This window comes from Cyrtonyx montezumae, unplaced genomic scaffold (genome assembly GCF_038088225.1).
Source record: "Cyrtonyx montezumae isolate F1298 unplaced genomic scaffold, pur_monq_1.0 scaffold_32, whole genome shotgun sequence".
Lineage (NCBI taxonomy): Eukaryota > Metazoa > Chordata > Aves > Galliformes > Odontophoridae > Cyrtonyx > Cyrtonyx montezumae.
In genome coordinates, this window is record NW_027072037.1 from 6,254,505 (window position 1) to 6,266,277 (window position 11,773).

At 44.1% G+C, this 11,773-nt stretch overlaps 1 protein-coding gene across 14 annotated transcripts in view; it reads right to left on the minus strand.

Moving 5' to 3' along the window:
• The window catches only part of KMT2C (lysine methyltransferase 2C), a 179,690-nt gene that overhangs the window by 167,793 nt on the left and 124 nt on the right, over positions 1-11,773 (minus strand). For 13 of the 14 annotated variants that reach the window (XM_065744915.1, XM_065744922.1, XM_065744925.1 and 10 more), the window contains exon 1: positions 11,565-11,737. In XM_065744915.1, coding sequence (XP_065600987.1) covers positions 11,565-11,737 — 173 coding nt within the window. Of the gene's footprint in view, positions 1-11,564; positions 11,739-11,773 lie in introns of those variants that run through there. The other variant, XM_065744912.1, reaches the window with a different exon arrangement.

Consider the following 11,773-nt stretch of genomic DNA (forward strand, 5'->3'; position numbering starts at 1 on the left):
GCTCAGACAGCAACAACCAGGACATTCGGGTGATGTTCAGATGCATACATCACACACACGTTTCTTAGTCTTGGGTTTCCCATCAGGCTCCAACACAATGCCTGCTCAGACCTTACTTAGTCCTCCAGCACTGTGTTCAGGAGGTGCCTGCTTCTCTCTTTAACTAAGTGCACAGCCTTCAGGAGAATTTGAGCATGCTTCCTACTATTCATTTAGAATAATAAAAGAAATATCATTAATTCTTTTCAACTTCTGAATGAAAACAGCTAGAAAGCAGAACATCACAATACTGTTGAAAAAGAAACAGAGGGAGCATGACTATAGGAGCTAGAATTCTGCCTCTGCCCTGTCCCCAAGGCCCATTACTAATAGCTGCAGTGGAATATGCTGCTGTACCACGTGATGGGATCACATCCACACAGCTGCCTATTCCCCAAGTTCAGCTTAGTCTACAGCTCAAAAGAAAAAAAAAATAACCACTCCCCTCCATCTAACAGCCCTTACAGTCATAGACAAGGACCAGAGAACAAAAATCTATCACAATACCTTTCGAATTCTGATGAATGCGGAAAACTGCACTGTGGAAGACACAGCCCGAGCTTCAACTCAGCACGCTGGCACATGTTCAAGACAGTTATGTTTTGACTTTCTTTTTAAAGTGTGGGCACATTAAAAAAGTATGGACAAAAAACATTTGCACATCACAAGGGCCATTGGTCTAAAAAAGCTAAAAAGATAGCAATCTCAGAAACAGATTCTTTTTGCCTATCAAGACCAAGTCTAAAGCAAAAAAATAAATAAATAAAAATTAACACATTTGTTGAAAAAAGTGAACCGAAAGCATTATTAAAAGAATATTTATTTACACTGCTAGTAAATTAACCCCTCCCCCCAGTAACTGTATCAGTTAATGAGCCTTGAGATCAAGATTCCCTGCTTGTCTGTAAAGTAGCTACTAAACCAGCAGCACCTTCCTTATTCTGTTCTATCACTTAACAGAGAAGACCACGCGTGGAGTACACAAAATATCTCCATCCCTTTTTTAATTATTATTTATTCTTTACCAACAAACATCTTTTTAAAAGAAATGATTTTATTTCCATGCTGTACACAGCACATGACAAAGAATATCTTCCCCTCCATTAGGAAGAGAGGTGACAGAACAGCCAGCCACGAGCCAGCCCTCGCTGCTACTGCTGCATGGAAGACCGTAGGGAAATAATTTCTTTAAATAATCTTCCTTACAGATCACTTATTTCCCGAGTCCCTTCCCCCCTCCCTCCCTCTCTCCTGCCTTGTTTCTGGGCCCAGTTCTCTCCTAAAGGGTTTCTGGAAGACACAGGCAGAAAAATAAATTAGAATTCCCGCTGAATCTGTTTTGCACTTGCCTTTGTATAAATCTCTATCAGGATGCCTGACGCAAGGTTAATTATGCAAAATATGAACCAGGAAAAATTGTGTGTCAGAACACTGCAGAAGCACTGAAAGCCAACGTTTCTCAGAGCCTTTGGCCATATGCAGCCCACCTCCTCTGCTCCCTCCAGATCAATTCTGCTGTGAGCTGTTCTCCCTAAACTTAGGTCCCTGTGGCTTAGAGAACATTAACTGTGGCAGCATTTGCCCAGGAGGCTGAAAGTAAAACTGATGAGAATTGTGTCAGTTTCATTGAACTCCTTCTAGAAAAATACCAGTTATCGTTGTTCTAGTGAATTAAACACAACTGGTAAAGCTGGCCTCCACATCAACTAGTACAGGACAGCCTTCATCCGCACAACCAGATTCACAGCTTCCAAAACAAAGCAGCCACACGTCAACTGAATCCAAAACGATGCACAGCCCACACAGGCTCCCAGCCCTCAGAACTGCCTGGGGAAGTGCTAGCAGGTCCACAGCTACCACAGCAACTCACTAGCAATGGCAGGGATCGAGTGCCAGTGACTCAAAGCTCTCCCTCCTGCCATCCACAGGCACACACATGGCCTGCAAAGAACCTGGGTGCTGCAGGGGCCAGGATGCTGCTGCTCATCAACACACCAGGCACAGCTGAGAATCGGCCAAACGTAGAGATTGTCAGATTTGAAGAATTAAAACAAACAACAAAAATACAAAGAACCCCAGAAAACCCACAAACCAGTTCTTTTGTCTTTATTCTATTTTATTTCAAAATTCCCCTTTTCAAGCCTTTCTTCACAATGAAAAGCATCTGGTCCATTTCTAAGTCCTACCCACATGCAGTTCAACGCGCCGTGGTAAGAAGGAAAAAAAAAAAAAAAAAACAAAAACTGCCACAATCACTCACTTTTATTGGAAGAAGGGGAAAGAGAAAATAAAAAGCAAATGAACAGAAGGGGAAAAAGGCAGGAGCAGAAGCAAACAAAACCACAAGTGAGAGAGAATGGAAGTGGGCAGTGAGGTACTGAAAGGCTGGGGACAAAAACTGCCCCACCACCCAAGCGAGAGGATGGGAACTTCTTCAGCAACTAACAGAAGCTTTCAAAGCTTCTCAGAACTCGAGGGTAAGAGGGGGCCTTCATCATCCAAATATTGACTAGAAACCAAACTAACTGAACAAACAGCCGAACAAGGTTCTGAAAAATGTGGAGGACAACTGTTTCACAAAGCTGAGGATGCCAGAAGAGCAGTGCTTTCACACTTCGCTCCATTATGGCCGGCTCCATTTTAAAAATCCAATCGTGTACAGAGATTTGGCTCCAAGTGGTAAAGAGAAACACTGACTGTGCCAAGGAAAGGGAAAAACGAGAGCAGTAGAAAAAGGAGGAAAAAAGAATTATCTTCAATTAAATGAAAGAAGAAAAGCAAATTTCAACCAACTCTTTGAACTTGTTGCTAGAATCTCTCGAGAACGTGATTTAAAGGAGGACTGGCAGTTATTGTACTGCAATACACATAATGGCAAAGTATTCCAGCACAGGGGAAAGATAGGAAATGCACTATGAATACGGGCTGCATAAAAAGCAGCCAGTAATAAGGGTCTGGAACTAAAAAGAATCATATTAGGAATGGAAACAAGGGCATTTTAATGAGTACACAGAACGGCATAAACCGTCAGGGATAAAAATCGGAAGAGATAAAAGCACAGCATGCATTATTACCACTGTGCCATATGAAAGGCACAAAAGTTTCAGAAATATTTTAGAAGTAAGAATAAAGACAAAAAAGTCAGCACATAACATCAGTGAAGAACAAACGGATAACAAAACAGAATCAAATGCTGTTCTCTGCATTTCAGTCTTCATACAACAGACTTCTTACAGCTAATATAAAAATTGATTTTGTTATTAGGCTAAATAATCAGGGAAATTTCAGTCAGTGGGACTGGAAGAAATTCACCCTCTACTTCAGAAACAAAGGGAATTCATCTCAAAGCCATTAGTGATCATCTTTCGATGACAGAGTCCTGGTGACAGCGCCCTAGGACAGGTGGGCAGCAATGAACAGAGCATTCACAGGGCATTTATTTGCAAACTATTTGCAGACAAGGCAGGAGAACATTACAAGGCCCTCATCTTTCAGGGCCTGCATGAAGAAACAGAAGAGCTGGGTATGCCACATGGCTGAGGTTATAAACGTTTTAGAGGTTGAGATCTTATTAAAGAATTATCTCGACCAATGGAGAAGTGGTTCATATTGGCCAAGTGAAACTCAATGGAACAAGCAAATTTTGTAAAGAAAAACCAAGCCAGTCAAGGCTATGATGCTGTTATCAGTGAAGGCGAATCTTATCCTGAAATACACTAATGGAGGTTAGGCTTGAACAAAGGAGACAACCTCCTAATAAAGAAATGCTTATGATAAAAACTGTTCTCCTTATCGATGATGGAAAGTCCTAACTGTGAGCAGCACAAGCCAAAACTGGCTTAATCCACAGTAAAGAACATTTATTCTGGAAAATTAGTTACTGAAACTAATTGCCTAGGGATGGATTGGAATTATGTTCAACAAATACTTTGAAAACAATTTGTCAGAAATTGTATCAACACACAACACAGAAGGATGAGCAACATCAGCCTGAAGTCTTTTCTGGCCATATAGCTTCATTCATGTATGGCAATACAGCACAACTAAATAACCATTTTATTTTAAAGAATTCCATTTTGCTTCCGACTCCACTCTTGGGAAAACATCTGAATAGATCACACACTGTATTGATGAAGTCGCTTACCACTGAAATCTACCAACCTTTGACACAACATAGTTCCTGTCTACGGAGACACCACGTCACCAGGATGAGAAACCTTTGGCTAAGACCACCACATAGCCGAGACTGGAAGCTGGAGACAGGAGGGCTGGTGCTGCTACCCTAGCAACCCAGGTCGCACAAAGCATGGCACGTTCCAGAAGACATTCAGGATGAGCTGAGACTTCCAGATGGGACTCTGACACAGCTGCACAACATGACAGTGTTTCGCAGCAGAGATGGTACATTTGAACCACTTCTTCACTAACCAACGTCCTTTTACTTTACTGCACCATACAAGCAATTCGACTGCACATGCACTGAGGGAAAAATCAAAAAGTGAAATTTATTGTCTGTAGTGATACAGAAGAAGAGAAAACAGCCTTCAGCTTGACAGAGAATATCCTGGTTTGACAACGTTGATAAAAACAGTATCATACCTTTGTAATTATATATTTATACAGGGATAGCTAGCAATAGGATTTGGTACACATGTGATTCAATACATCCCAAAAAGATAAAGGGAAGAATACTCTGGAAGGAGCAACTTGTAGTGTTATTTTACTAGAATGTTCACATATTTTAGGAAAGAGCTTCCAGAATAGCAGAAATTGCTTATTAACGTAAAACATTTCATTTATAGTATTAATTTAGGGTACCTTAAATATGTAGTTTAGGAATATTTCAAGAATATTTTATCAATGCCGACATGTACACGCGCTTGAGGCAAGCACGAGGTAGGTCAGATTCACCTGTTTAAGTGTTACCAAGAACCCTCTCGACATCATATCTCTGAACAACCAACTAGCATATATAACATGCCTACAGGCCGTGAGGGAGTCTTACTATCTCCTGAACTGAAGAATTTATTGGAGCCAGACAAAAGAAAACCACCCGCACCCTCAAATTACAGACAACCAAGGCTCTATCTTCGCAGCCACTTTAAGCTGGCAGTGTTACCACAGGACACAAGCTCTGCCTCCCTGCACCCTGGCTCCTTGCTCTGGCCTCCTCCCTTATGCTATCGCAAACACGTTTCCTTGCCAGGTTCGTTTTAACCCAGATCAATTTCCAACGCAGTTCATCACACGGCTACACGAACGCCTGGGTCAGCACAAGGGAGAGAACAAGCAGCTGGAGGCACAGGGAGGGAGAGAGAGCTGCTGCTTCTTGCTGCTAGAACCAGCTTAAGATTTACGGTGTTTGGAGAAAATAACCACCTGATGCACTCCATGCACTCACTGCTTGTGTTTCTCCAAGTAATAAATACTGTAGATTTTAAGGTTTTTTTTTTCTTACTTCACGCCATTTATTTTAGACGAAGGAAAACACCAGTGCTACTAGAAGAGGTTACTGAATGCAGTTCTTGAAGTCAAGTGCTCAAACTCGTTTTGAACATCCCAGCTGAGAAACTGAGGTATGGCAAGAATGGCAATGTTTAGTGCCATGCTTCTAGCGTAGAACAGTGTCAAAAAAGAAATTAAACACAAGTTATTCCTATAGAAAACCAGATTTGCTACTGTAAAACCATGGCTATCTGTATTTATCCTGACAATAGGAATCATGCAAATTGTATGAATTGATAATCAAATATATTAAACAGAAAAGAGAAATGCTTTCAATACTTTTTGAAATTGATAGTGGCTTAATTTCCCCACTTCCTAACGGTTTAGTGTACATATGATAACATTTCTTAAAACGTTAAACCCACGGCAATACTGTTTCAATAGCATAGGCATGTAATCCTCTGTGCTAGATAAGGAACATCTATTTTCCAAGTTATCCACAACCCTGCCACCTCTCCAATGCTGCTGTGGGACAGCCAAGCCTAACAGTTAGAAATGTCCATTTCCAATTATCTTACTGAAGAACAGCAGGAAGTTAGTAGGAGTTGAACACACTAATAAGGGAAGAAGAAAAAAAGAATGTCCACAAGCAAAAGCAAAAAAAAACAGTTATTTATTTTTAAAGGGAAAAGCTGCCTTTGTCACCAAACATAGGGTAAAATGGTGTCTGGTGGGTGGGTGGGTGGATAAAAGGGTGGAAAGCAAGAGATCAGGTTCCTGCTCCTAGCTCTGCAAAGACATTGCTCGTGACCAACACATGCCACATGGTGATATTTCACAAATCGTCACAATGTTTGAACTGTCATGATCCTGTCGTGATTCTGCCTAATAGTTCTTTCGTGAGAAGTACTACAGAAGTTCAGTGGGTTATCAAACACAAACATTAACAAACTAACATCTGGAATTGAAAACTGCAGCAGCATAAAAAGTCTCAAAGCAATCTCTGTAAGCACAGTCTGCTTTAAACTGAGAAAACTATAGGCTAAGGTTATTGAAAAATAACCACATTGTATGGGAACTGCTGAGTCACAGCCTGAAGCACTGATTGAGTACCTGAAGGAAAGATCGGGTCAGCCCTGGGAGCACAGGTGAAGGTGATTCACCTGTGTGACCAGAAGGGGTGGAGCCAGGCTGCACTGCTCTCAGACCTCATTTAAGAGCTGACTGCCACTAAGGAAGAACCTCTTGTTGGAGATCCCTCCTTTGTGGATTTCCTTCCCTGTGGAACCTAGATCTTTGGAGATGGAATAGCACTCATTTTCCTTCTTTTGTATCACCTCCTTTTTCATGCTGGTCTCTTTGCTTTTACTAGCTTTACACACGTCCAACAGTGAGCCTACACCCACTCTTAATGCACAACTGAAGACATCAATTCACATTAATCAATGTTTTAACAACTCTGACAATGCTGCAAAACAATTCTACAAAACCCACTGTCATCTATCACAGAAGTCCCACCAGGAACTGCAAATCAAAAGATAAATGCTGACATCGTTTACCAGAAGCTCCCGAGCAGAACAGAACCGTGATCCGTTTAAGCCAGGCTCCCATGCAACAGCAACATGTGACAGTATGGCAACTGCTTGGTAACAGGAATCCCTCAGGTGAAGGTGGATGTAAAACAATGGGGCAGTGGAAGAAAATGGCCACGTGTTGCCCTGGGACCTTGCTGCATTGTAGCTTCCTGCTGTTCCACAATAGACAAGACAGGCCTACCAAGGGCCCATGTCACGTCCTGATTACAAAGTCTTATTCCAGTGCTTCCCCTCCTCACACTGTGAGATCTAACACAACCTTCTGGCCCAAGCCTTTCGTTAGGTGGCTGGTGCAGGCAGAAGCACAGGCCCCTGTTTGCTTTCAAACTTCTATCCATACAACAGCTGTACGAAGCCTACCCATCCAAAGACTTGTCTTTCAGGGATAGGTAGTACTGACTTTATCTAACTGTAAACATTTTAATTCCACAAGACAAGATGAATCTGACATTTGCAAATGTTACATCTTTAAGTGAGAACAGGTCAGGAAAGTAAAGACAAGCATCACATGAAAGGTGTGTGATGAACAAAAGAAACACAACTGAGCAATAAAGCAAAGAGGTCCGAAGAATTAAGGTTTTTGAAATGAGCGTAGGTATCTTTAAATGCTGGCCTACTCTATTGCAAATCCAGCTAAAGTAATGATAAAAATTCTTAAATAATCATTTCCTGGCAATAACACTACGCTTACGTGTCCTCAAAACTATCTGCACGTATGAAATCTACAGCCTTTGAAAACCTACTACAGCTTATATTGGCCAAAGTAAGTAAGCAATAACTATGATGAAAATAACTCAGAGATACTTAAAAATAAATAGCAAAGGTTTTCAAGCTTTTTGAAACCATTTTCCTATTCAGTTTTAAACTACACACACATTTGCAAAATCCTTAACAGATGAGCAGCCTGACGGACGCTGAATATAACGTTTAAAGTGAACTAAACACTGACTTAAAAGGCAACTAACTTACCATGATTACAATCAATGAGACTTCTACTACATTTCTGCTAAGAAGCTAAATGATGGTGCTGCTTACGCTGTATAGATCAGCAAAGCTCCAGCACTTAGAACAGATTATAAAACACTATTCTGATATGTAGTCATGAATAACCAGCTGTTCACGCAATGTCAGAACAGAACAAGCACTCTGCCCCTGCAACTTCTTTTTTACCACGTTCCTACCACTCAGATCTGCAGCGTGAAGTCGAGGAGTAACCACCTAAACACAGGATTTCATTTTCCAGGATTTCAGGTCATGAGATAAGAAGGTCCCAAATTACATCCATTTTCTACTGAACAATACCCACAAGATTCAGATTCTCCTTTTTTGCCTCCTACGTTCTTTTGTATTTTCAGTAATGCAACTTCCTTCTGTTCCTTCTGTTTTTCCCCTTTTTTTTTTTTTTGGCATTGGTAAAAGCAATCTCACCACCTTCTAAATTCATTTGAAAGCTGGGATTTCAAAATTATTCTCCTCATTCATTGCCTTATTACAGTTCTTTGCATTCTTCCTTATGAACTGTGTCAAGAACAGCCCACTTGCTCTCAAGGCCAAGGCTCTGCACAGCCTTTCTGAGCTCTTCCTCAGAAATTTTACCTCTGTTCTGCACGGATGGGCTGTTGTCAAAACAAAAGGAAGAAAATAGGAGTGTTTGTCTTGCACTTGAGGCAGGAAACAAGTTATCTGCGATAGTCCTCCCGGTGACAATGCTACCCTTCCTTTAAATATATCCTCCAAGTCTGATACCTATGAATCATTCAATGAAGCTGAGGTGACCAGGGTACTTGATCTTCTGCACATTCTTTGCTCACAGCTTTCTCATAGCTCCCTCACGCTTTCCCAGTACCTTTCTTACATTTACATGCAGTCTTATCTTCACATTTAAATTAATAAACCGTTTGTGCAGAAGCAATCTTTGCTTATGCATCTGCACTATACGTAGTCTAATGGTGCCCCGGCCTCCAGGCATGATTACAATATAAATAACAAAAATGAACTGTTCACCTAAGATTAAGTCTCCTGGCAATGCTATTCACAAAGCAGTATCCTTCAAAGTGTGAGAGAGAGCTCTCCTAACACCATGCTCTGCCACCAGTAACTCCAGGTACTGGCACCACAGCAAAACCAATGGGATCCCCACCTATAGGAAACCTGCTGTTTCCTACACACCCCCGTGCTCCCAGCACCACTGGATTTTATTGATAACCACGAAAGGTGCGTGATAACAGAGGTCTGCACACAGCTTTCCTACTGGAAGAACCCTAGGATCCCTTACCATAGCACACTTAGCATCTCACAGAAGCAGATTCAAGGCAGTTCTCCATCTGTCCTCTTAAACTCATCCAATTTGCATTAAGAATGTGGTCTTCCAGCAAGTTAAACACCAACCTGCAGCATTCTCAGATATGGCATCACTCTTTAAGGAAATACTCTTATTTTGGTCATGCTGTTTTAATGCAAGGCTCTCTGCTTTCTGGTTATTTAGACTGCATTTAGCCTGAACATTCAGTGCAACGTTTCCTATAATGGGATAAAGCAGCTGAACAGTTTGACTGGCTAATAGTGATTCAGACATGTGATTACAGCACAGAAAATGGTCTGACATATGTGGCTTACACGAGGCACACGAACACACCTGGGAAGCACGCAAGTGAAAAGGGAGAACGTGCCCAAGCAGTCCTACAAAAACAAGAGGCATCACTTCCACTTGTTTTACTTCTGCATTCGCCTAGCTGATTAATCAGCATTTTGTAAATAATACAACACACAAAATCATTTTCACACTAAACTGATACAGACACAACCAGCCTCCATGTGCAGAAGGTCCTTTAATATAAACTCTTTTTTTATAAAACTCTCATTTCAAAAGCACTCAGGACTGATAGCAGCTCTATCCACGTGACAGTTTTACACACACACACACACACACACACACACACACACAGAGGACAGCAGCCACGCTCACCAGCACACCAGGCAGGCACAGCCACAATGGGAAGAAAAAGAGCACTGATCAGCTGTAATTTTCCTCGCAGCTAATCTCATTTCTGGCTCTCGCACAACGCTTGGCCTCACGTCCACAGAAGCACATATTTGTAGAGGAAAACTGAATTTCCTCCTAAAGCTATAGCTGACAGCATCCCCACCGCCTCAGAGTGAACTGAAAGGAAGGAACTGCCTCTTGAGCACCCACTTTTCGCTCAGCACAGGACCCCTCATTCCCACAGGACCGACACGCTTCTTAAGTTCCAGCGAGAAAAACGGGAATGCTTTTTTTTTTTTTTAATCAAACCAAACACTCCCAAGTTTCTCCCATCAGCTTTGCCTTCTAATACACGGAAATCAACCCGAAGCGCGCAAAACTAACGATTTCACGTCTGTCTGGCAACTCCTTTCGGCTGTGGCTATAGGAAAATCTGCAGCAGGGCACAGCGCAGCCCTCGGTGCGCTCCCGCAGCGCGGGGCGATGCGCTTCGGCTTCAATGCGCGCAGTGACGTCAGAGCGAGAGCGGCCCTTTAACACAAAGGGAAAGCAACTCGCAGTGCCCGCGACTCCACCAAACTCTCCGCACGGACTTCCTATGTCGCTCGCAATTGTATCTCTTCGTACAGAATAGTAAGAACAATAAACGCTCGGCCGGCTTTGTACCGCTCACGCAGCCGCCAGGGCAAGCCCCGTCCGCTCGCGAACAGCCGAGCGCAGCCAGCCCCGAAGCGGCTCCCCGGGGGGGGGGAGGGGAAGGGGGCCGGGCTGTGCCCCGACACCTCACGTAGCAGTAGCACGGCGGCCCCAAGCGCTGCTCTCCCTTCCCCCCCCCCACAACCCCATACGAAGTTACGCACTCGGAGCCCGTCGGGGCCCGCACCCCGTCCTACCTCTCCCCCCCCCCTCCCCAAGCAGGGGAAGGGCGCTCCGTCGCGGGGAGGAGGCGGCCCCCGCCCCCCCCCAACCCGGGGCCGTCGCTTGACAGCTCCCCGAGCGCCGTCAGCCTCTCGGCCAAGGAAACTCTGCCTCAACTTCGGGGATGGGGGGGGAGGGGGGAGGAAGGAGTGCGAAGGGAAGAACTGTCGTTTCTTCCTCCGAGAGAGGATAGGGAAAGCGAGGAGCGAGTGCAGGGTGCGATATCCCGTGTCCAGGTCAGCGTCCTGGAGGGGAGAGCCGAGAAACGAGGAGAGCGAAGAGCAAGCAGAGGGAATGGGGAACGGCGTCCAGGAGACAGACGGGGAAGAGAGTAACTCCGAAGAAAAGAGGCGAAAGGAATAGGGACGGAGAGAGAAGAAAAGTGAGAAGGGAGAACAGGCGGAGGGAGACAAAGGTGAAAAAAGAGGAGGAGGAGGAGAAAGTGCAAAGGGGAAGGGGCAGAAGAAAGAAGAGCCCCTCTCAAAATGGCACTAAAGCAGCGGGGCGGGGGTGGGGGGGGCTCCGTGACAGCTCTGCCCGCTCCCGGCCCCGCGGTGCATCGCACACAGCAGTGCCGAACTTACTTCTTTCTGGCTCTCTGGAAAGGGGAAGCGCCATCTTTGCGAGGCCGGCCCCTAGGTCTTTTGTCTGTGGCTGCTGCCGCTGCTGCTGGGGGGGGAGCTGCAGGCTCGGGGGGTTGCTGCTGCTGAGGCGGCTCCGCCACCGCCACCACCAGGCTCTTGTCCTCCGTTGACATCCTAGTCAGCAGGACGAGAGAGACACATGGATGATG